General features: G+C 43.3%; 1 protein-coding gene across 3 annotated transcripts in view; it reads left to right on the plus strand.

Annotated features, from left to right (window-relative positions):
• ppp2r5eb (protein phosphatase 2, regulatory subunit B', epsilon) overlaps positions 1–26,060 on the plus strand; it is a 36,310-nt gene that overhangs the window by 7,520 nt on the left and 2,730 nt on the right. For 2 of the 3 annotated variants that reach the window (XM_035168104.2, XM_035168103.2), the window contains exons 2-8: positions 1,341–1,504; positions 20,021–20,217; positions 20,523–20,624; positions 22,008–22,100; positions 22,308–22,438; positions 23,446–23,505; positions 25,031–25,139. In XM_035168104.2, the coding sequence (XP_035023995.1) occupies positions 1,341–1,504; positions 20,021–20,217; positions 20,523–20,624; positions 22,008–22,100; positions 22,308–22,438; positions 23,446–23,505; positions 25,031–25,139 (856 nt within the window). Of the gene's footprint in view, positions 1–1,340; positions 1,505–8,079; positions 8,243–20,020; positions 20,218–20,522; positions 20,625–22,007; positions 22,101–22,307; positions 22,439–23,445; positions 23,506–25,030; positions 25,140–26,060 lie in introns of those variants that run through there. The other variant, XM_035168110.2, reaches the window with a different exon arrangement.

Here is a 26,060-nt window from a genome sequence, read left to right on the forward strand (position 1 = left end):
GTGGGTGTGGTGCACGGCGGTAGTTGAGCGGCAGAAAAAAAGTGTGATGGTGGCTGCGGCTTATTGTTGTTGTGACCAGTTTGTTGATCTTTTTTTATTTTTTAAACACGTAATCTACAGCAAACACTCTGCGGACGTTTCCTCAGCTTCCTCCCACTGTGGCGACGGCTTGCTGCTGCCGAGCCAGCTCCATTGTTGTGGGTAGACGCTGGTGTTTTTGTGTGTGTGTGTGTGTGTGTGTGTGTGAATGAGCCGGTTCATTGGCAGGTATGACGCCGGTGTGTTTGTGCACAGTAACCAGGTCTGAGCCGAGGCCTGTCTGTCTGCTCTGGCTGCACAGGGTTTGTTGTGAGATTAATAAAAGGCTGCAGGAAGCTAGAGCAAGTCATCGGGCATGTTGTTTGCTGTCTTTCTTTTCATTGGATATATTTCTTTTACTTTTCTTTTCATGAGGTAACTACCCAGAATAAACTTGTGGGCTGCATGTTAATGGCTAAAGAATGTGTCTGCGGTGATGAGGAAACATTTGGTTTCTTGTGCTTCAATTTCAACTCGAATCAAATGCAGCCAAGAAAAGTCAAATGTTTGGGTTCAGCTTTGATGAAGGAAAATGTAACTTTAGGTTTTTAGAAATTATTATACATCAGTCTTCTTGTAAAATAAGAATGAAGGGATGAGGTTGTGTTTTAATTGTGAAATGTTGTCTTTTAAAGACTTAAAACTTCTTTTATGACAAATTAAAACCAGTTACACAAACTTCTGGGAGTTTCAAAGTTTTTCTATTTTATTAATGATGATTTACTGATAAATTTCTATGAAGCTACAGAGAATGAAAATTGTGATGAAATTATTAATAGTACACAATGAAAAATAGTGTAAAAATGAACCAGTAAAGTGTAAAATAATATCATAATAGCTTTAATTACTGAAACTATAACTCCTGGAAGTGAGAGGGGGCGGGGATGTTATATTATGAAATAAAAGCTTCATTATACAGCTTTACCATAAACCTTTAAACAAACGACTATAATTATGAACTGAATTTAGAAAATAAATTATAAACATGAAAGCACATCTTTTCTGCCTTGTATATTCTTTAAAATACAACTTTTCATATTGGTTCATATCAGCAAACATTAAACGCAGGTCCATTTGATATTGGTATTGAATATTCTCTCCATCTCTAATTAAACATATCCTAAATTATATACTTGCTTTGGAAACTCCACATCAGCTGAAGACTAGTTTAATTCTGTAAATCTGTGGTTAATCACTCTGCCCCCAGTGAACTGAGAGCTCATGTCTAATGTGATTGTCCCTCCTCTGTGTCTTTCTCCCAGCAGGGCTATGTCCTCGGCAGCCACCACATCTCCATCTGTGGACAAAGTGGACGGATTTTCACGGAAGTCTGTCAGGAAGGCCAAGCAGAAGCGGTCGCAGAGTTCGTCCCAGTTCCGCTCTCAGGGCAAACCCATAGAGCTCACGCCCTTGCCTCTGCTCAAGGGTAAGAGGAAGCAAGTGTGTGAATGTTGAGGTTGATCATGTGGGAGACTGAAGGGTGACAACTGAAAGAATAACACGAAGCTACTGCAGAAATCCACTTGTAGCTTTGTCTCAGCGAAAGTAGTCAAATTGATTTAACCTGTGACTTCTCTGTTTGGATTATTGAAGTCAGCTTGTGCTGTGTAATCTATCCCAACCGTCCCTGTAGAAGTAATAGGTTTCATGATGCCTCCATCGTCTGGCTTCAGTGAAAAACTAAAGTTTCTATAAAGTGACGCAGAGAAGTGCACAACCATGGTTTTGACCACGATGTCCCCTGTTTAAAGCTGTGGACCTTCTGTTGTGCGTTAGAGAGTTTACACGTCTCTCAAATATATAATGTGATGTAATTTGGGTTTAAATAATTCTTAGCTGCACAACATGGTTTTGTAAACATGGAGCCACCGGGGAGTTTGGTTTTAGAAGAAGGTCTGAGACCAGCCACTGAGATTCTCTCCATCTGCTTTCATCCCCATGAATCTGCCATTATGACATTTTGACTGGAACTGCTAAACTTTGAGTCACTTATTTTCAGTCCAGAGTCTGGTTGGACTTGTTCGTGTGTGTGCACGTACGTACGTGTGTGTGTGTGTGTGTGTACGTGCTACGTGCCGAGACAGGAAGATCACCACAATTACGGACGTCGGAGCAAACGTGTCATATCGGAGTCTTTGATCTGCAGTTTCCAGTTCAGGGACAATTTTAATAACATAATGTATTAAGTTACCAATTCATCATTCATTCATACTTCTCATAAGAAAGCTGATGACAGCATGCTCTCTGTTCTCAAGGACTTCTCGCCACCACCTCATCTACGCCTGCAGATTGAACCCATGAATGGGACAGCGCACGTCCCTGTGCGCCGGTTGCTGTAACTGTCAGAATTTATATTCACAGGGAGGGAGTTAAAAATTCAAAAAAAATCAAATTAAGTAAACACCCCTGAGTGCAGGATGAGTCCTCAAACCGTTTAACAGGAAGAGAAAGGACAGATTTAGATGTAAAAATAGATAAAAGATAAATGAACAGGGACACAGGATTAAAACGGGGAATGTGTATTTTTCTTTTCGCCGGGTTTTTTAAGAAATACCAGTGTGCTATGGAGCCGAGGGGGTGTATTCACATATCACGCCTCATATCATTTGGCATGTCCTGATTCAGATCAAAGAGAATGGGGCAGCGTGTGGTATGGGTTTGACGTGGTTAAGTGCTGATGACAGGAATGCTGCCAGACAGAAACCAGACATAGCCTCCACCTGTCGTCTGAGGGAAAACCACTTCCTGGTTCCCTCCCAGTTGGAGGAGAGTGTCCACCATGGAAAACCACTTCCTGGTTCCCTCTCAGGTGGTGGACTTGAGTTTATTTCTCTTAAGTGACAATTAAAAAGTGTGTGTGTGTGTGTGTGTGTGTGTGTGTGTGTGTGTGTGTGTGTGTGTGTGTGTGTGTGTGTGTGTGTGTGTGTGTGTGTGTGTGTGTGTGTGTGTGTGTGTGTGTGTGTGTGTGTGTGTGTGTGTGTGTGTGAGAGACAGAATGTACTCTCAGTTCTCGGCGTAGGTTATTTTTGTGGTTGCACTGTATTTCTCTGTGGCCGAGCCGGCACACGTTCTGTCTTTGGCAGCACCGCGCCGCTTCACTTTCACACGTTCACTTCACATTCACACGGCTCCACACATTTTACACCTCCCCAGTACAGTCGCAGTCTGGTGCTCCTGAGCTCCAGCAGGTCCACTGGAAGTCTGCTTTTAGCCCCGAGCAGGCGCGTCGGGGGGGCAGTTTGCTTAGAACAGCGCCAGGCCGTCCGGAATTAGAAACCCAGTCGATAACGGACTTCACTGCGTGGTGTTATACACTCTCTGCTGCCCCTGTACTGTATTGTGTTCCTGCTGAGACATGCTGAACATTATGAAACATAACATAGAGCTGATAACCGCTTCATAAAGTCATGGGCTCAGTTCACCGCTGGTGTTCTGGATGCGAGGTGCTTCTGCTGGAGACAGGAGTCGATGTATGTGAAGGTTGTTTTTCCAGTATTTTGAACAATGTGCTCATATTTAAACAGGAAGTAGATTTGTCTACTCTGCAGTTGGTTGCTTGGTTACAGAAAATACTACGAACGTTGGTGAAAAATACGAGCAGGGATGAGGTGGAACTGTAAGAATTCATCATGTGTTTCTATCACAGCTGTTCGTGGACTTGTGCCTGTTACAGGACGCTGTGTTTCCAAACTTGTCCGTCTTAGAAACCTTCAGAGCCGTGTGTGATGATGTGTCCGGCTGGTATCTTGTTCACGCAGGAAGCTGCTGAGTGTCTGCTGCAGAGCCTCTTGGTGAGGGTATGACTAATGTGCCAGGACTGCGTTACGAAGCCGTGCATCTTGCAGCCCGACAATAACATCTTGGTAAAACAAATGATGGGATTCATTCAAAGTGCTTTTACTGTGAAGTGGGTACAGGAAGTGGTTTGTGTCATATTTGACAGATAAGACATAAAACTGTGGTGAATGATCAGTTTTCTGTGAACCACATCCGGCATTTGGAGAAAGTACGCTCGCCCCCGGCTCTGTAGGAGAGCGGCTCTCCTCACCTGCTCGGGACATGCCTGAGATGCGTGGATCGTGCACTGATGTCGACCACATGATCTGAAGCTGGTGCAGTCTGTAGCTTGGTACCTGGACTATGATATAATAAGTCACAGAGGATGTTTTCTGGGGATGATCAGGTGTCAGCGCTGCCCTGATGATATCTGATATTCAAAACTACTGTTGTTTCAGTTTTGATACCAGAACAGTATTTACATTTTCCCCTGAGAAACATGAACAGGTATTTCTAGCATTTCAACAACGACCTGAGGGCAACAACCAAACCTTCCACTCCCATATATGACCACGCAAACCAAGTGGAAGAAACAGGATTAAGTTGGCCTCTTCCTCTCGCCTGTTGTGAACCTCAAGCTGCAGATAAACACTAGACTCTCTGTGAGAACGGCAAAACCCCCACGTTAAACCACTAACCAGTAAGATTGAATTAATAAATGAAATCAGCCGCTGCCGACCTCATACGACCATAACGCATGCACGGCCTTCAGGTATGCCACACAATGACTGCCTTTTGTCGTGTCTTTCACTCACGGGCTCGTCCACCTCTAATCTCTCAGCATTATATAACAGCCAGGGAGACGTGCTATACTTTATCAACTGCCTGGCGGTGTCTGAGACAGCCCCAGGGCTCAACTCATGTGGGAGTGTTTTACACTAGTATTCAGAGAACGAGGTCAGAGTTGTATCTTTTTTAAAGATTTTTATTGTTTTCACGATTTTGTTTCACTTCTTCTGCAGATCATTCTATTTTTATTTGCTGCTTCAAGGCTGCATGTACCATTTGTAAAGTGCACATGCATTGTTGTTTCACAGTCTTTAGATTCTCCCTCGACGTGTCTCCAGATTGTTTGAAGTTGAAGTTCCTGTTGTCCTGCTGTGTAAATGTTGCTGCTGGATTTAAAGACAGAACCATACAACACATTTCTTTTTATTTCTAGGACACGTTCAAAAGCTCAACGTCCGCTGTTTTTGAAAAACGATTTCCGGTTCTCTTGCTTTCTCTCATTTCTTAATACATGCAGAGGATCTTATCATTTATTAGAACGTGGCATTCAGGATATGAGTCCTCGTTTTCAGTTTATATCGTCAGTCCACAACTCTGCAAAAACAAACCCTGTTCACCTGTATGTGCTTCATTTCATCTTTCTTGTTGCGGTGCATGTCTTTTTAATATTTCCCTTTTTTCCCCTCTGCCAAGGAAGTTGTGTTTTCAACTCTGTCCGTTTGTTGGTTTGTTTGTAAAACTACAGAACGAACTTCCACGAATCTTTGTGGACGTTGTTTGAGTCAGTGAAGAACTCATTACATTTTTGGTGCCTATCCAGGAATTTTTCCATCACTTTCTTTAACATTGTGAGTCAGAGAATAATTCTTAATCTTGATGGAAAAAAAAATTAGGCACATTCATGGAACTGATTTCTGTGAGTGCGTGAAATTTGTTGCAGTTTGATTGAATTGAGGGGCCTTGGCGGAGGTACGCACTCTGCTGAGTGCCATTCTCGTTACTCCTTTAATGGAGGAATCTGCTTTGCTGTGTTTTTCTTCCTCTTAAATTCCATTATCTCTCTCAGTTTACTTCCCGCCTTGAGTTACTCAGCAGCAGCAGAGGTGGGCGTATATCTGGACATCTGTATCCTCTGCGCTGTCAGTTCAGCAGACTACAAAAGCACATCATGATGATGCACAAATCTTCATCCTCCTCCTGGGTCCGTCACCGTCACAGGTCAGACTTAAACCAGAGATGACAAGCAGGGTCTTGGGAAGGCATGCTGGATTACATAAATCCCACCGTTGGCAGGGCAGCTCATTCCTAGACGTTTAGAGGAAGACGAGGAGGGCGCAGTTTCCTCAGGGGGATCCCCGGGACAGAGAGGATGATGCACGGTCAGGAATTTTGTCTTCTGAACAAGTCGGGGTCAATTCAGACCCAACGCCACATCCCCCGGTTCAAACAGATAGTGACCATTGTTATTGATTTTTTTTTTTCTTCTACAAAACAACCTCCCACGTGTGCCTGGTCGGCCTCCAAACTGTTTATTAGTTTATTAGTTTTAACCATCACCTGACGTAGTAACGGTGTAACAGAAATACTAAATCCATTTCTCTGTATGTATGTTGGTACATTTTCAGTAAATCAGTCAAAATTAAGAAGTTTGAGTCCAGTAATGAAATCTAAAAAATAAAGTGATCAGACGATACTGTTCTGTGCTACTGGCAGACTTCCCTTGAGCAAGGCTCCTAATCTTTCAGGAACAGGACTGAGATTGTACTACACAACTCCCCGGTGGGACTACACACAACTGTGTGGAGCAAAAACAAACATGGACACTCCTGAATCAATAAAGGATAAATCGTCTCGTTGTCTGAGCAGTTCATGATGTCTGTGCTGCCGTTACTCGTGCGTGGAGAAAAGTTTTCTGCGGAGTAGTAAACATTCACAAGACAAGGGCATGGGCGATTGCCAGCGAGCTCCCTGGTTACCACCGGAGTCAGCATAGCAACGACAACATCAGAGTGTCCGGGTGAATCCAGCCTCCATGTAGCGGTGTGAATAGATATCGCTGCGATATTGTAACCATACAGTAGGAATTATATAATCTAATTTACATACCCGTGGCAGTTGGCGACATAGCTGAGGCTTCATTAAGTGTCTCCACAGAGATGGTCGCTTAAGGAGGTGGGAGAGAGAGAAAGAGAGGGGGGGGGGACGAAGCTGGCGGGAAAGCTGGAGGAAGATTAGGAATCTCTTAAATGTTCTGTAGCAGAGGAAGGAAGAGGAGGAAGAGGAGGGGAAGGAGACAGTTCCTGTCAGGCAACGCCTAAACACAAACTCAGCTCCTGGTCTGTTGGGGAATCTGACCATCCCATTCTTCCTTTTATTCCTCTTTTCTGGTGTAAAATACAAGCAAAACCTGCTAAAACTTTAAAACAACCCTCCATGTTTGTTTCTTCACCTCTATTTAGTTTTCATGAAGCACTACATTTTTTTGTAATTATGGTAGAAACATTAAATTAAGACTTGTAGGCTCCTTCCACAATATGATATCATACCTTTGATAAATATTTGTGGTTATCTTTCTAATCTACAGCCATTTTTTTCTGAATCCATCTCTTGCAACTCCCCTAACTTATTGAATACGCAAAAATGTATTTCTGTAATATCCCTTTATTATATTAAGCGTTGAACATGAATTAATATAATAAAGTGTATCCCAGTCAAAGCAAACCAAACTATTAGCTCCCCCCCCCAAACAAAAGACATCAACAAAAAAACATTTAAGTGAGAAGTTGTGTTCGTTCAGAGAAAATCCAGCCGGAACGTTTGCATTTCCTGTGTCTGTTACCTCGTCCCCAGGAAACTGAAAACACCTCAGTTAATATGAAGTCCACCATTGTCCGTGTGAGGAGAACGATTAGAGAGTAAAAACTCAGGTTCCTGTCTTCGTGTTTGTCCCAGCTCTCCTGGAGGAGCTCACCTCCCCCAGACTGACGTTAGCTGTTGTGACGTCCCTGAATCGACCTCCGTCCCGTCAGAGATGCTGTGGCACAAGTTGGCAAAACACGACGAAGCCCGTTGGAGAATAGAACCGCTTCAGACGGCAAACCCAGACCCATGTGGGCACAGCCTCCAGTGGCTGAATGCTTTGTCTGCATCTTCAACCTGAATGAGGCTCCTCTCACGTCTCAGGCTCACGTCCACCTCGTGTAGAAGGGCCGATCTGCCTCTGACCTCTCTGAGCAGCGGGCTTTAAAAAAGACAGGAGCAAAAAATAGAAAGAAAGAGAGCGAGATGTACAATGCTGTGCAGCCCGCCCCTGGCCTCCCTCTGCAGCTTCCTCTGGCCTCTGTTCGACCAATGAAGCCCACCGACACGCCGCCTTGCCCCCCCTCCTCCTCCACGTCCTCCCCTCAGGAGCAACCTGATACAGGAGGTGTCTCTTTACATTTTTCCAGCCCCACTCGCTACAAACAAGCCACACGAAGAGCGTGGCTCCGCAAAACTTCTGTTGTCCACATGTTTGGCTCAAATCGACCTATACGGCGACGTCCATGACTGTCGCTTGCTACCGTCGGTGCCTAAGAGGGAGCGGCGACTCGATTGAGTGAGTGACAGTTGTTTTTGTGCGGGTGTAGTGGGGGGGGAGCACATAGTTGCTACCACAGGAGCATGGAGTGTTAAAGTTAGCCCCTGCTGTCAAGGGCTGTCGCTACTAGCAGCCGGCCCAGCCTGTCATGTGTGTGTGCGAGGCAGATGGAAAGGTAGACTTAAAATGGACTGGGACGGTAACAGAAGACGAGTGTTTTCACTGGCTGGGCGGTGAATGGAAAGTGCACTGGCAGAATGAGCACATTTTATCCTTTCGGTTCCTCATGGGAGAGAAGTGTTTGTAGTAGAGCAAATATTGTCACTTGAGACGGTGGATTCAGTCTCTGGCTGAAGATCAAACCTGTTCTGAGTTGAAACTGGCGCCAAATGTCAAAGAACCCAGAGTTCGCCAAGAAATTCCCCTTTTTGCTCTTGAAAGATTCCTGAAGTGAAGTTTGGCCCCGCTGAGCTTCCGTCTCCTCGGCTGTAACACCTCGCCCAACATGAAGTGTTTTACTAATTAGGGCTGCGACAGTTAATTAACTGGACCAAATGTCAGAAAGTCCCCCAAAAAATCTTTGCCACAGTTTCTCGCTGCACAAGTGTTTTTAAGCAAAGCTTGTTTTTTTCAGTTTAACATTTATTTGATAAAAATATAAAACAGAATAGCAGCAAATCCTGTTGCTGATCAGCTAGTGAATTAATGAACTAAGTGCAAGTCTTTTACTAACAACATACTGTGTAAAGACAAGCGACTGTACAAGAGCTGCAGTATGAAATATTTTTAGATTTAAAATCAATAACCATGTGACCAGCAAGCGATTACAACAAATCAACCTTCAGAAGAATTATGATCATCATAATTATTTTACATTTTATTTAGATTTATGTTGGGCTTGAAGTCTTGGACAGACGAAGCAGGGGATATTAAGACATTTTGATAAGAACTTCTGATGGACGTAGTTTATTATGTTTAAAATAAATTTTGGGCTAATAAATACATTACAAATAAACAGATGTTTTGATCACTGAGAATAAGTCTTAGTTCGAGACCTTCGTGGTTTTTAGTTCAAGTTAATCATACTTGGGGGGAAATGTTCTGCCCCAAAGAAGCGTTGAAGTTTGTCTCCAGCTCCAGCAGATAAAATCTAAACGAAACCGTAATCCGGCTCCTGGTGGTGAAGATTAGCATGTGCTGACTGACGAGTCAACCGGGTCCACATGTTGACCAGTGTCTGACGCGGCTGCTGTGTTGTGAAGACTCGGCAGCAGAAGGTGGTGAGTGAGCTGAAGTGAAGGACGGTCCGTTGTGTTGAGTTTGATTCCGAGCTGCTCACAGCTGGAGGAATTCCTGCTATGTGACTCCTGTGAGCGTGGTGGCGAGCTCACCTGGACCCGTGAAGGCCGTCTTTGTCTTTTTGTGCTGATGCTCTCAAAACGACGTCTTTACTGACACATCAGCTGTCACGGGGGTTCGAACCTGTGACCTGTCAGTTAATGTGTCCAGCTACACTCACACAACACTGCTCTGCCACTATAAAGGTTTACGATGATCTTTTTTCCAGTAATATGATATCTGTCTGTTATCAAGTCATAAAAAGTAACCATCACGTTTACTGGGAACTCGAGGGGACGTTTTAAAATGTCTTGTTTCCTCAGACATACAGTTCAAAACCCAAAGATTTTTTCTTCCAACAATACATGACCAACAAAACCAGAACATATTCACATTTGAAAACTAGAACCGGATTCTTTGTTTGAAAAACCACCTGAATCACAAGTTGTTTGTTGATTGTCTTTAAGTTGATTAATCAAATCAACCTTTCAACAATTCAGTAATTTGAGTGCATCATGTGACACTGATATCATTTGATGCTTTACAGTAATGTGTAGAAAACGGATGATCCACCAACGCAACAAGCATTATTAACAACTCGAGTAGAAATAGAAACCTTGACACAAGAAAACTGGAGGTTGTTTTTATGTAATGTTTATTCGTTGAACTGTGAGGGAATGTAACCTCTAACCCCAGTGAGTGTTCACACCAGACTCCAGCAACACAACGGCAGAAGAAGACAAACTACAGGCTGCTGCTGCTGTTTGTGTCTGAGCTCGATGCTCTGTGGATAAGATTCACTGTCATCAGAAGTCTTAGTTCTTCAAAAGTAAATATTAAAAACAGCTTGTGTCCGTCACTGAGCTCGTATCATAGTTTTCTCTCCGTGAGGAATCTTTCTAGTACCTGCGACACCTTGTTCCTCCCTCCGTGGCTCTGCCATCTGCCGTGGTGTTGGCTGCAGTAGCTGGTGCAAAGTTTACCCTGGACGACGACGTGTGTTAATGATTGACAGCAGCCTGGCGCCTTGCAGACACGCTTATATGAGACCTGAGAACACGGAGATAGGGGCACAGGGAGTTTGTATCTGGGCCCTATATATATATATACACGTTGGAGTTATTCCATTACGCAAATCCTGAAGTGGTGCCTACACAGGGCCTGTACATATCTGTACTGTAGACGTAGTTCTGCACTCGGCAGACTGGGCCTTTTAGTTCTGTCACTTCTCTGGACTGGATATTTAACTGTCACGCTTTGTTTTCACAATATCCCAATCTGACGTCAGTGCAATAACAACTCTGGTATCTGAAGTCTAAATCTACCACAGTACAGTCAAACAAGGATGTAACAAGAAACGGAACATAAAATACAAACACAATAAAGATGAGTCCATCAACGAGGGGCCAACAATTTTAATCCTTAAAGTCAGACCGTGTGTCTTTTGAAAGAGGAAACCAGATCAGATATTTGACCGGTCTGTAGGGATCAGGAGCTAACTGAGGCTGATGTTGTCAGACGTAATCCAGGTAATGATATCAAACCAACACTTCTAGGTCAGTTTGTAGCTGCAAAGACATTTACTTTACTCAACTTATGGGTATTTGTGAGAGTGGTCGATACCAAAGAGCTCCTGCGCTACATGCACATCCATGTATCTGTGATCCCTTCACTGTGTCTGCTCCTCAAAGTGACATAACAACACGGCAGCATATCGAATATGTAAGAGGTGAAACATGTTCAGTGCTAAGTCGATTGTTTCCCTTGTTTTTCCCCAACGTTTTGGAGAAGTTGCCACAGTTGTTGTGTGGATGTCGTCTCTGACTGACTCCATGATGCTGGGATCAGGGCTCTGTGGGGGCCACACCATCTGTTGCAGGTCTCCTTGTTCTTCATGGCTCTGTGTAGCCGTGTGTTTGGGATCGTTGTCATGTTGCTGAGTGAATTTAGAACTGATGACGCTTTAAATCTCCAGATGTCACATTCTCAGTGAGTGAATGAGGCACAAACGTTGCTCAGCAGAAACGGCAAGAACACAGAGTTGTGTCTCCACTAACATTTAGGGAAAATAAAAATATAAAACCTTAAACTGAACCTGTAGCTTTCCACTTGTAGCAGGAGGCACGTGGACCTTTGCATTGTGTTGTGTGTTTAGCACAGTACATGCATGTGAATGTCAACATCCCAGCTTCGTGGCTGTTGAGCAGCTGGTCATGTGCCAGCTTCCTGTGGATATTTGCATCGACCGCTGGTTAAGGCCATGTTGCTGGGTCATGTCCGTGTTCCCGCTCTGAGGACCAAACAGAACAGATGTTGTGACAGTCAGCGTTTATCATCTCTTGTCGCTGTAATCCTTTATGTAATGTTTAACCTCAATCGCTTATAGGCCCAGTGGAGACAGCAGTGACGGCTGGGAGAGGAAACGCAGAATAAATACATCTTTAGTTTATTGTAGAGGAGGTTTGGCTCTTCTACCAGAACCTTAAGATGCAACTCCACCACAAAGTCGGTTGGTTTCCACAGCAAGAGCTAATTCAGTCAATTTAATGTGTGTTTTAATGGCAGTTAAATAGCTGAATCATTAACAGGAGACTTCATTTGATATGTGTGTGTGTTTGATTAACTTGAACTGTGGCTCACTGGCACAAATTATATTCTGTTAATGATTAAACTAAAAACCGCCGCCCTGCGATTGTTAAGCGTCCGTCACCCAGTCAAGTTGCAGTTTACATCCATGTCTGTCCCGACTCGCAAAACATAAATTGTAATATATGTAGCGACGACTAAATGTGCAGTGACATTGATGAGAATTTGATTAGAAACATGATTATTCCTGAGATATCGAGTCCGCTAGCTTATCCACTCCCGGTGAACGTTTCGGCTTAAAACAGGTTGTAAATGACCTTGTTTCGAGTTGTATATGAACGCTGGGGCCTGCGGACACTTGGCTGTTTACCCCCGAGACTCCAGAAGTGTTTTGTGGACTCAAACACTTCACCCACCCGTCCATCCACATAGTGCTGAGTGGATAAAGAGTGAATTTACATCTTTCGGTGAACTATCCCTTTAACGTCCTCTGTTGATACCTTTATTTGACGGATGTTTGCGATGGTGGTGAACATGGAGTTTGTGTACATACATAATATGGACTCAGCCAGCACATAACATCCTACACACTGACCTTTAGGCTGGGGTTCAGTCCCCTGCTGAGTCCATCTGTTGGAGCAGCTCTCTCTCTCTCTCTCCTGCCGTAACTCAAGCCTACACACACACACACACACACACACACACACACACACACACACACACACACACACACACACACACACACACACACACACACACACACACACACACACACTGCTTTTAGAGACAAGGGGCTTTCCCGTTTACACTGAGTGTGTGTGGACTGTTCTGAAGGAGTTCGTCTCCTGGTCATCTTACACCTCCCTTTGCTTCTCTTCCTAGACTTGTGTTTCCACTAAAGTCTGTGCAGCGCCGCCTGCGTAACAGAACAAGCTTTGAATAGTGGAGCACAGCAGCGAAGTGTTTTCCATAATACTCATAAATAACTTTCTTTTTTTAGAAGCTACAACATTGTAGAAGTTAGAGCCCGACTGACGAAGCTGATGCAAGGGAGAAATCTGAAGAGATTTTGAAGTATTACAGTTTAACCATAAACTTTATTATAAATAACTATGAAGAAAAAGAAAACCAAATATTGAACTTGAATAAATATGAAAAAACAAGTTTTTGTGAACATGTTTTATCAGAATGTCCGGAGGGAATTTGATTACACAGACATTCACAAGGATGAGTTGATTAGAGTTTTAGGGTCAAAGGTCAAAGCCCCTGTGAACTCAAGTCATCTGTTTATTAGAACAGAATTTAATTAAAATGTTTAATAAGATGAAATGGTGACTTTTTGTATCCTAAAGGTCAAAGGTCAACTTCAGTGTCGAGGCAGGAACTGCAGGATTTAAAATACTTAGTTTGTAATTTGAATCTCAGTAATTTAGTTCTTTCCTCTTTATGTCTGTTCTTATTGTTCCTCAAGTGTTTCTTTTTCTTTGCTGCACTGTGTTGTTTCCAGTTGCGTGTTTGACCCGGCCTAAGCAGTGCCCTTCTGTGTGTGTGTGTGTGTGTGTGTGTGTGTGTGTGTGTGTGTGTGTGTGTGTGTGTGTGTGTGTGTGTGTGTGTGTGTGTGTGTGTGTGTGTGTGTGTGTGTGTGTGTGTGTGTGTGTGTGTGTGTGTGTGTGTGTGTGTGTGTGTGTGGGGGGCACTTTAAGTTCATGCAGGGGTCATATAATACTACACTGAAGCTGTTAGCCAGTAGGGATGCTTATGGCTTTTTTTTTTTTATCTGGGTTTTCTTAAACTCCAGGTTTGTTCGACTTAGTCCAAAAGTATTTATTTGTGTTAAACTTTCCCTTTTGAATTTCACGATTGCAGTAATGTGTAGTATCGGGAGCAGGTCTGTACCATCGCACATATAAAAATGTGTCATGATTGACTGACTACACTCCATATTTAATACTCGATGATAGATTTAAGATGACAAACATGCACACCAACATTAAAACAACAGATTTGTATTTGCTACTTTCCTAAAATTGGATGTATACACATGTGAGCTGCTCGACTCTGACCTGTGTTCAGCAGATAAATGCTGTCATGTAATTAGCCGAAACTTAACGGAGCTCCTGTGGCGAGCCGTGCAACTGCTCTGTCTCTCGTGCTGCGAGTCGTTAAGCTTTTTTTTCCACCATTAATTAAGGAGCCGCGACTTCTCTCTTCCTCTGCCAAGGGAGCGCTAATGAGAGTGTCTTCCATGGCTGAGGAACAGAACAGGAATGGAGAGAGAGAGAGAAACCAGGCTTGGACCGCTGCAGCCGGAGCATCAGTGTTTCCACAGGCCGGCAGCGCACTCGTAAAGTATCTCAGAATAGTCGCGTTGATGTGAGACCGGTTTGCTTCATGACAAATAGTGATAGCTTTTATAGTTTGGCGATCTGGCATCAACAGTCATCTTCAAAAAAAACCTGCACTACTCCATGTTTTTATATAGTAGTGGACGTGTTCTGTCAGCTGAGGTACATGTGCAGCAATTTATCGGCTCCGATAGTTTCTCCAATTATGAAAATTCGTCCTTTTGCCCAGAGATATTTTGTAATTTAATACAGGGCTGCAACTAACAATTGTTTTCTTAACAATTAATATGCCCATTATCTTTTCTATTAATCATCTTAATCTAGAAAATAATGCAAATTGCTTATTGTCACCTCGGTGTGCAAATCTCATACTGTCAGATCAACATTCTTCACAGTGACTCATTGTCACTGATCAATAAGAGAAGGATGACAGAGCTCTGATTGGCTGTTTCCTCTCCAATAAATAACACGAGGGCCTCCACTGGTCTAAAACGAGGCTTGTAATTCCCACAAATAACCTCAACCCAACATAGTCAAGTCAACCTTTGCTGCCATGTTGGACGACCACGTTTCTGTCTGCAGCTCAGAGGCTGGACAGAAAATGTGAAGCGACAAAAAGCAAGCGGAGACCATCCTGTAATGGAGGAGACCACCGACTCTGTTCTTGTCCAGCTGACACAGATGCTGATGAAGCCCACGTCTCACTGAGTGATGTCCGCTTGCTGTTGCCGCTGCGATGGAGCCATAATAATCCTCTAAATGACGGTTGGCTTACGCACTGAGGCCGACGGAGCGGATCAGTGACTCTCGTACAGTGGTCACAGTGGCCGCGGGATTAAAAGAGAAACATCACATTTGTGTGAGCTAAATGGATTTGGGGATAAAGATGGATGGTAAGAGTAAATGCCCTCAGTGATACGGGTAGTTTCAGTCATGGAGAGCTGGGGGATCAGGTCACATTGGTCCGGTCAGTGTGTTCAGTTGAATTCATGATAAACTAGTGCAGTGCCCGTTGTGAACTGCCTGTGTGGTGGCAGCTTTCTTTCTCAAACTGCATGAACGTGCTGTTATCAGAATCCCAGAGTCCCAGCCGCCGCCGCTGCTGCTGCTTCAGAGCACTGGTCACCTGTCTGTTCAAAGTTTATTAATATTGTATCATGTGACCAACTTCGACACGGCACTTCCTTTGGCCCCGCACATACCAAGTGTGATTTTTGAAATCATTTTCCTGTCCTGTCATTTCTGTGATTTAGAAGAAGCTTGTTTTCTGTCAACACTCCTCTGTTTTCATGACAAGCCTCAGGTGTGTTTATGTGGTTTGACACTGGGAGGCAGCGAGTCGAGGACGTGGCCTGTTCCTGTCAAACGTGGAGAGAAACCAACACAAAGTCCTTGAATATTTACCCAGTTAATGTGCACTGGTTTCCTTTAGTCACGTCTGTAGAGGAAACATTAGCTGAGATGTTGTGAAACCTGATCAGACTGAGGTTCTTAGAAAACGCCCGTTTAACAGAAGCACATGCAGCATCAGCAGATTAAAGAAAAGTGATGTGATCTTGTGTAATTTCTTTTGTCATCCTGAACGTATTTGACTGAATAATAATAATAATACAATTTATGTTTTTCGACTTCTATTTTGGTAAAGTGTTCCTGGAAATTTCATCTTTGGAATTCTGGACTGCTCATTGGACATTTGAATGTCTGATTTTTGATTTGATCAATATGTGTTAGTTGCAGCATTAGTAAATATATAATTCTAATGCCTGGTTTTGCTGTAATTACTTTGAGTCTCGCACAGTTCTGCATTTTTCCTCTTCAGTCAAACCCACGTGTTTTTTTTGTTCTCATATTTACACCGTAACTTGTTGTTGACATAAGGAGGCTGATGAGAGAGGGTGTGACATTGGATGTCAGTGGATATTACAGTTGTTTCATACCAAGCTGTTCCACATGTGATGTTTAGAGGTGCACAAGTTAAACTGTCATCCACACTGAACTGCACATGACATCACCATCTGAGGGAGAGCTTTATATGTGTTGTGTATAAATATGACTTTTTATGATTAATGATTGAATATCTAAACAAAACATGTAGTTACAGCCTTGTTAATTCTTCTGTTAACTTCTCCATTATAAACCATTAGCCACTGATTCCCTCCCTTCATGTACCGGTGAACAAAATAATCTTGTGCAGGATCCTGTGCTGGTGTTTGATTTGTGAACTCAAAAGCTTGACAGGCAGCTCTATGTGCTGATATATGAATCTGTGTGTGTTTGTGTGTGTGTGTGCGTTTCTTTTTCTGTGTATGTTTCTGTTCCAAGATTCTCTCTGATGTGTATGAAGGGTAGATTTTGGGATATTCTAGGCCACACATACGTGTTCATTCTTAAATACAGTCACACACACACACTTCTCTGTGCACAGCAGCAGTACGGTCTCTTTGTTCCTCACTCGTACTCAGTCGCCCGCTGCAAGCCGGTTAGCTGTGCTCTCTCTGTGTCTCTGTGGGGGGATTACTGTGTCCTGTGTGATTATCTGTCTATTAATAGCTTCCTTTAAGACCGTGCACGTGATCCTATAGCAGCGGAGCCGCAGGGTCCCGAGGCCCCGGGCTCCTGCAGGGCCCCGGGCTCCTGCAGCACAAGCAGACCCCGAGTCCTGCAGGCGCTAATTACTGTGATGAACTACAATGTACTGTAACACCACTGTATCTAGAGGAAGATGAACAAGAACACACACTCAAACACACTTTATACAACTATAACAAGGGTGCATTATTCCAGTTGTATATCTTGGCTCATGTCTGCTGCTCTGTGAAAACGTCACTCTACAGATTTGCTTACTTTTACCTAAGCGTGAATAGAGTTTAATAATGTAGCACGACTTACATCTTTACATTACTTTTTCTAACTTTTATTTTAGTCTTATTGTAGTTTTGCACACAAGCCTAAAGAATATGTCCCCTTGCATTTGTTTGAACATGACACACAGACCTTGAAGCTGAAGGTGCACACACACCTTTTAATTTCTACATTTCACAATACGTCTGCAACGGCAACGCAGGCTGTGCACATTATTTTTAATTCATATCAGTTTTATAGGCTTGTCTGTGTCATAACGTTTAAAGCTGACATATCTGCACTTTGCTACTTGGAACTGTTCACCAGCTGGTTGGTATCTAGGACTGTGTAATATATGAATATTACCTGACAACAGAAAGTTTATTCTAGTTCTTCATGATTGGTTTTCCTCATTTGGATGGTTACACAGGTGCCTGCAGGGAATTTGCATGAAGGCAAAACAAACAAATACGGCAGAGAGTGAACGTGACACAGAACAGTGGAAGGACGAGCCGATGTACAACGTGAGCTCATAGCTAAAAGAGGAGAAACGTCAACTGAAGGTTTGAGTTTTCAAAAGTCTGACACGGAGCAGAAAAAGACCGTTTGAAAAAGAACCTATGCAGACGAAAACTGCACTGGTTGATGGAGGCATTGAACCGTAGTGTGTTAATCGGACTGAAGATGATTCTCTCAGCACCGGTTGTAAAAGTCAAGAGAATGAAATGCATTTTCTCGGACAAACAACTGAAGTTTCTGGAGCGTGGATTAAAGCCTGCAGAGCCCAGTCGAGACTCTTTCCAGTCAGTCGGGGTTTGGGTTTGTTTGGTGCTGGTCGGACGCAGCCTCAATGAGCTGAAGCAGGAGGCCAGCAGGTCGCGAGCAACTAGTGGCATTTGGATGAAAACACGTTCAGTATAATCACTTTAAATGCGCTTGATGAGATCTGCTCAGGGTCGTTTCCCAGGACAGGAAACTGCACTTTCTCTGTGAATGGTCAGAGCTTCAGGAAGAGAGTTTAAGCTTTTCATTCCGACCTGTTGAATCGGTTTTTGAACTAACTAATCTATCTGCTGATTTTCTTGTTTTAATTATCTAAGCAGAGTAGGTTTTTTAGTGATGTTTGTTTGTTTGTTTGTCTGCCTTGATTACTCTGAAGCCCCTGAACTGAGGGCTGGGGCATGACTCTTGAGAAAGAGACCATATCAAATTGGAGTCATTTAGGATAAACAAGCACATCCAGGAATCATTCTAATTACTTTCTAGGACGTTAGTCTAGTTATGAGCTCCCTGAGCATCCTGGTTGCATGACCTTGCACAGCGGAAGTCGTAACTACCAGGCTAATGATGAATTCTGCTCATCTGTCGAGGATGGTAAAAAAACGTATGGACGTTTTAATAGGCCACAGACGCAGGCGGGTTTTCTCTGGGCGCTGCCGGTGGTCAGTCTGACTGTGACACAAGGGTCAATGTGTTCGTGTGAGGGAGCGCGATCAGATTTGATGGATCACATGTAGTTCATGTAGTGTGTGTATATAAAATAGCCTTTATACAACGCATGTGCAGGGATTGCATCGCCCGTTCCAATGCTTTTCATTATTACTCTTGCTCAATTTACCAGATCCCCGGAGTGACTATAAATCAATTAATCAACAACTCTCTCAGATTGTGATGAGGTGAAAAGGTCATTTCTTGGTTACTTGCAAAGTTTCTCATTAATTTATATCCAGATTTGTGCGGTAGAACTCAAATTAACAAGCACTTTGAAGTGTAATTTCCGAACACACACACACACACACTGCCTTCGGAGCCGCAGCAGCTTATCTCTTACATAATAATCGCCCCGGTCCTGCTGGGACGGGAAGATCAGGTCTTGAGTTGTGGCGAACAGGGAAGAGCATCAAGCGTGTCGCTGCAATCAAGCGTGTCCCTGCAGCTCTGAACTCTGTGCAACCCTCCACCTCGTCTGTCGCTGTGCAACCAGAGTACAGACACCTGCTGCCTTGTTCCTGCTGTACATGCACATGGTTTGTGACAGCTCAGCACTCGCTGCTCCATAATGAGGTTGTCACACTCATCCTGCAGATTTACAGGGACAATGAATAAGTAAGAAGCAAACTCCGTGCAGGAAACTGACTTCAGTTCACTGGAGGCCTTAGTTTTCTGTGACTAACTATGTTAAAATTCATCAAACAATAATGAGAAACTTGCTCCTCATGCGCTAACGTTAAAATGTGCAGTTTTTTTTTGCTGCTCACACCAACCACCCGCTTCATTTTATGTTTATACCAAACAGTGGAGCTCTGCTGCTGTTAATCAAGTCACTTCCCATGTCGGGAAACAGCGTCGTCAGCGACAGAAAAGAGGGTCTCATGTAAAAATGTCAAATGACTGCTTACTGCTAAATAACGGTAAAAGTACCTTCACAACACATTAATCATTGAATTCTAAAAGAGGAAAGCAGGAGAGAAAGGATATGGAACAGATGCACAAACAAACCAACAGCATGTGTGACAATAAAGTATTAATAATAAAGAATGAGTACAAATATGAAGATTAGTTGCTTTTATTTTTTGATCATCAAAGAACACACGTGGAGAGTGGAGTTCAATCAAACCAGTGACGAGACGTCTTCATTAAATTAACTTTTCTACGCACCCTTCTCTTCCTCTCCCGGTGGATCCAGACGTGCCAGCGCCGGAGCAGCCTGAGCTGTTCCTGAAGAAGCTGCAGCAGTGCTGTACTGTCTTTGACTTCATGGACACGCTGTCGGACCTCAAGATGAAGGAGTACAAGCGCTCCACGCTCAACGAGCTGGTGGACTACGTGACCGTCAGCCGGGGCTACCTGACAGAGCAGGCCTACCCTGAGGTCGTCAAAATGGTGAGGAGGTCGGACACACGCACACAAAGCCACAGTGTAGAGGTCTGGGACCGAAGAAAAGGAATATGTCTCTGTGCCAGAAGCTTGTGTGAGACTCCAGTAAAGATACACAGACAAAATGGTTCTTATATCCAGTGTTTCCTCTTTGTTAATAGCAGCTACATTTTTTCAATGCCTTGTCTTTAAGTCTGTGGATGTTATTTGAACTGACATCTTCCCGTCTGCTCATCACTTGATCGTGAGTCGTATTCATTCACACAATCACTCACACTCGTTTGACTTGTCCTCTGTGTGTCGTCCTCCAGGTGTCTCACAACATATTCCGGACCCTTCCGCCCAGCGACAGTAACGAGTTTGACCCTGAGGAGGACGAGCCCACGCTCGAGGCCTCCTGGCCACACTTACAGGTAAACACAACCAAAATACTGTTGCTGTGTGTTGGTTAATGAACATGTTGCTTCTTGTGTGAGTGATGCACAAACTGAGGTTCAGAAACGACCACGTGTGAACAGCTGAACATCTTCTGTGCAGCATCTGCTAAACCAATGTTTCCAGTTACAGTGGCTGAGCCCAGCTTTTAGTTTGAAGATAACAAAAAGCACAAAACCAATTGTGACCAAAATAATCCATTGAGCTGTTTCCATGATCACGTAATTCACAACTTCAACAACTTTTGGAATAAGAACTGTGAGAAAATGTCTGGTTCCAGCTTATTAAACTTTAAATTTAGACAAAAGGAAACTTCTTTACATTTAATAAACAGAAAATGTGAAGACAAGAAACCGGGCAGATTATTTGAAATTGAAAAGTGTTGCAGCCTCAGTTGTGAGACGTCTCATTGAAACAGTTTTACTCTGTAACTGCACATGTTGTTGTTTTGACATGTTCCGTTTGTGGATGTATGAAACAAACAGGACTCGGCACGTGACTTAACGAGGCTCATTTAGACCAGACTAACCGTTTACCATTGTGTTTAATGCTAAGCTAGGCATGAGCGTGTTGCTGCTTTCTCTCATATCTTTGGTTGGTTCGATCCCAGTCTTCCCCAATCTGCATGCTGAAGTGTCCTTGGGCAAGATACTGAACCCCGAGTTGCCCCTCATAGAAAAGAACTGCCCATAGATTCACTGTGAGAGTGTCACTCCGAGAAACAATGAGAATTAGGATCTTTTTCTAAATACAATACACAACAAACACAATAACCGTCGGTGCCACTGACCTGCTGGTTGTATTTGGCTCCTGGGTTTTGTTAATACTCTGTTATAGTCCGGTTTTGGGGTCCAGGTCTCGAGACTCTCATCTCCCCTCCTCCTTCTCTGTGTGCCTGCTGCCCAGGACTCCTTTAGAAATGAGATGCAAATCTCAAGGAGAAGCTTCCTGGTAAAACCTCTTTTTTTTTTTTCTTTCGTTGTCCCATTCGCACAACTTTTCCAAAGTCATAAGAAATGTTTCTGATTTTCCCCAATCATCAAAGTCCCTCATCGCCCACATTCAGGCCAGTCCTGATGTTCTTTTCTTTACCTGCTTCCACCCTCCTCAGTACCTTTCGTGACCTTTGACCTGCCGTTACCTCTCCTTTGACTCCAGTCCAGTCCCGGTGTTTCAGGGTTAGTTTGACGGCTGTCGTTTTTTAAGAGGAACCCGTCAGTGTTTGGATTTTTGTTGATCGAAGAAGGTGGGCAGTGAAAGACGAGGAGGACGTTTCATTATAGTTTTAACATAAACAACTTTTTCTTTCCGTCCTCTTTCCGTTCCCCACCCACCCTCTCTTCTTCTTCATCTCTCTCCAGTTGGTATACGAGTTCTTCATCCGGTTCTTGGAGAGTCAGGAATTCCAGCCCAGCATTGCCAAAAAGTACATAGACCAGAAGTTTGTCCTACAGGTGAGTTGCTCCGTCAGTCTGCAGGTTAAAGGTCATCATCGGTTATGATCTCCTGTTAGTTTAACATGAGCTACTTTTTCTAAAAAATGTTATACTCCTTCGAGTTATGCAATTCGTTTGTCACACATGATGGTAAAGTGAAGGTCTCTAGATTTTGGACGAAACGAGACGTGATCATCTCTGTCTGTGTCTCTTCCGTCCCTCCAGCTCTTGGAGTTGTTTGACAGCGAGGATCCTCGGGAGAGAGACTACCTGAAGACAGTCTTGCATAGAATCTACGGCAAATTCCTGGGGCTGAGGGCTTTTATACGAAAACAGATCAATAATATTTTTCTACGGTGAGTACATTAGTTTTGGTTCCCAGCTTATGTAATGCATAAGTCTTTTTTGGGGACTTTCCTCTGATTATTTAAAGATCATCAGCAGCCTCCTGCTCCTCGTGACCAAATATAAAGAAAATTCTCAGAATTGAGACGTTTTCTAAGAATTCTCCTTCACAGTTGAGGCGAGATCCTGGTGAAGATAAAAGTTATTAACAAAACGTCTCAGCCCTTAAGAGATCTGCGGCGGTGGAAACTGTTCAGCGTCCTTTAAAGAAGCTTAACAGTTTCTTAAGCAGAGGAGGAACTGGTTTATGAAGTTCTTTAAGGTCACTTTCTTGGCAGTTTTCAGTCCGTGGGGTTCACTCCCCTGTGAGTTAAGAATCTAGTTTGTGTGCGAACAGGTCAGTGTTTTTGTGGCTGACTTTCAAACTCTGGTTTACAGTTCATCAGAGAAGAGATCTTCATAATTACAACATGTCTTAATAGAGATTAAAAGCTATGATTGGGCCTTTGTCCATTAAATGCCCGTTATTAGGATGGAGATATACTTGCTGTGTACTATGCATGTTACACAGAACTCTGAACATGTAGAACGTCCACATTGGGATTCTATAAATACAAAGCATGGCCCCCCCGCTGCTGCCACAGTACATGTGTGTACTGCATCTTGTGGATGTGATTTCTGAGGCCGTACATAACGGGAGCAGGACACACGAGGCAGCCGTGACGTGTGTACGTGACTTTAACAGCAAGTACATCTCCAGCCTCAACAAGATATTTCTATTTATTTTCATTGTGATCAATCAATCAAACCTTTTTTTAAATAAAGTGTAATGGGCAGCGTCAACGTCTAAGTTTCCTAAATCCTTGTAAGAAGTCTTTACTTCTCAAGTGAGGAGGTTTCCCAGAACGTTTGTGAACACGACCTCTGGGTTTTGCCAACTTTGCTCATTTGTTTTAGTTGTTTAACCTTTTTCTTGTCTTCTGTCTTTTGTCTCCTCTGTTCTCCGGCCGCTCTGCAGTTTTGTTTATGAGACGGAGCACTTCAACGGGGTGGCTGAGTTGCTGGAGATCCTGGGGAGGTATGTGGAGGCCTCCGAGACACGCACACAAACACACACACGCACACATTTAAACTCTGCTCTGTTAGCCGAAGCTTGTCGTCCTTAGACCTGAGAGCAGCAGCAGAACTGAACCTTGGTATCTGCCTGTTTTCATTTGATATATGATGTTTTTCTATCTTGTATTTAATCTGGCTGTTTTATGGAGATAAAGACTTGAGTGCGATGAAGATTGATAAGAAGCGAGGAAACCCGAGCTGAGTAATTTGACTCCACAACAACAGGACTTTCACAGAGTAGAGATGAGAGGTTCAGGTTGACTCAGGAGCAGAGTTTGACATGAAGATAAGACCTGAATTAATCCCTCTGCTCCACGCTCGGGTTAATCCAGTAATAAAAAGAGCTGTGATTTACACAGACCCTTCATCAGGAGCTGCACGGGGTCGTTTGACGTGCAGACGGGGCCGAGGGCCATTTTCTTACTGATTGTATTCGTAGTTTGGATTTTGAAGAAAATAAATCTGCATAATCGGTTTCTGTTCCTGAGTATTTAACGTAATTCTTTTAATCTTGAGAATATATAAAAGCAAACTATACAGTCGAAACTCAACAGGTTTAGTCTTAAACTTAATAGGTTTCCTTTATTTTTAATATAATTTACAGCTTTTGGTCAAATATGATCCAAACCAGACTTTATTTGAATCGTCTTTTTTTTCCTTGTGAGTCACAGGATGATTTCACTTCCTCTGGTCTCTTACAATGATAAAACAGCCTGAAAGAGAAGAATCCCTTTTCCACTCCTCTGTTCAGAACAGATCTCAACCTGTGACGAGGGGTCACGAGAACACGGCTTTGTTTCAGGGGGTCACGTGTCAGAAATGTGATCTCAGGCCAGAGGAGAATGAAGAATAACCAGACGAGAGGATAAAGAGACTCGGGGTCTGAAGTTGTGAAGCGTCGACGCTCCTGAGGAAACATCTCTCAGCTCACTGACTAAAAATAAAACCAAAACACAGAATAAAGTACTCAAAGAAGTTGAGTTGCAGGGATAAAGTTTGCTAATCGGAGCAAATTGGAAAATCATAAAAGCTTAAATCACAATGCATATCGGGTTTATTTGTAAAGTACATTTCAACAGAAAGTTACGAAGCAAGAAAACACAAAAAGACTCATTTTAGAAAGAAATGAAATTGAGAATAACAAGGAAATAAAATCCAGGTATAAAAGTAACGGTGTAAGAAATGGAATAATCTGATGAAACAGAAGTTCTTGTAAACAAACCAGTGCAGGAGCTTTTAAAGCTTCATCACGTTTTCAGGCTTCGGGTCAGATCATCAGTCACATCTCTTTATTTCTCCTCCAGGCTCCACCGCCCATATAAACAGATTCTATTCATCCACCGCTCATTGATCCTCCGCTCCAACACAATGAAACGCTTTCATGTGTTAATGTTTGATTTATGTATTTTCTCTCTCTTTCTGTCTCTCCTCCTCTCCTCCTCCTCCTCTCCTCCTCTCCCCCTCCTGCCTCTCTCTCTCTCCTCCAGTATAATCAATGGTTTCGCTCTGCCACTGAAAGCAGAACATAAACAGTTTCTGGTCAAAGTGTTGATCCCCCTCCACACTGTCAGGAGTCTGTCCCTCTTCCACGCACAGGTAATGTGTGTGTGTGTGTGTAAACTTTATCCTAACTATTTGTCTAATATCTTGATGTTTAGGTTTGAAAAGTTCTTCTCTATTAAATTGTATTGACACGTGTAGACTCTACATCTCCAGAGTTACTTGTGCTGAGTCACTAGTCGTCTTTATCTGTTAATTAAAACTTTAAACCTTCAGATTTTAACGTCACGCATTGAAAACTGAAGTTAGACTTTGAAAACAGTAAAGCACGTATCTCTGTCAACAGGCCCCTCCCCTTTAAAGTCAACCAACCCCTCCAGATTAGACGCACTCATTGATATTAGTCCCATAATGTGTCTGATTCTCTGAGAAAGTGGTCAGAAGTCCTGGTTCCACCTCAGAATCTTTTCTCGTGGAACTGCCAGTGTGGCTGTCGACAGCAGGGACTCAGGCTCCTGGACCACGTCACGGAGTCACGTTGTGGCACAAAGGTTTTCCACCAGTCTAAAATAAGATAAACCACAGTTTTGTGGGTGACCGTCATGAACCATTCATCTACCGTGACCTCTTCCTCGTGCAGATCCACCTCACCTCACGTCCTGAAACCCTTCTGATAGAAAGTGTTTCTGAGTCAGATGACGTTTAAGACTCAGAACACCAAACGCTGAGGGAACCGTTCTGCACAGGTGTAAATAACCCAATCGACGAAGTGTTGAGAACGTGCAGGAACTTTAACAGCTTCTTGTTTCCTGATGGACGACATCAGATTGAATCAGCTGGAGATAATTAACGTCGACAGGGAAACGGATGAATCTCTCTGGTCTCTGTGACCTGCAGTCGACTGTTTGAGACTCTTCTCTGCAGGAACCATCAGCTGGTCACATCGTTCAGATCAGTTTGATTATATCTGACTTCACTGAGCTTTTATCTATTTGGATCCAAACTCAGGTGAAAAGT

This window comes from Hippoglossus stenolepis, chromosome 10 (assembly GCF_022539355.2).
Source record: "Hippoglossus stenolepis isolate QCI-W04-F060 chromosome 10, HSTE1.2, whole genome shotgun sequence".
Lineage (NCBI taxonomy): Eukaryota > Metazoa > Chordata > Actinopteri > Pleuronectiformes > Pleuronectidae > Hippoglossus > Hippoglossus stenolepis.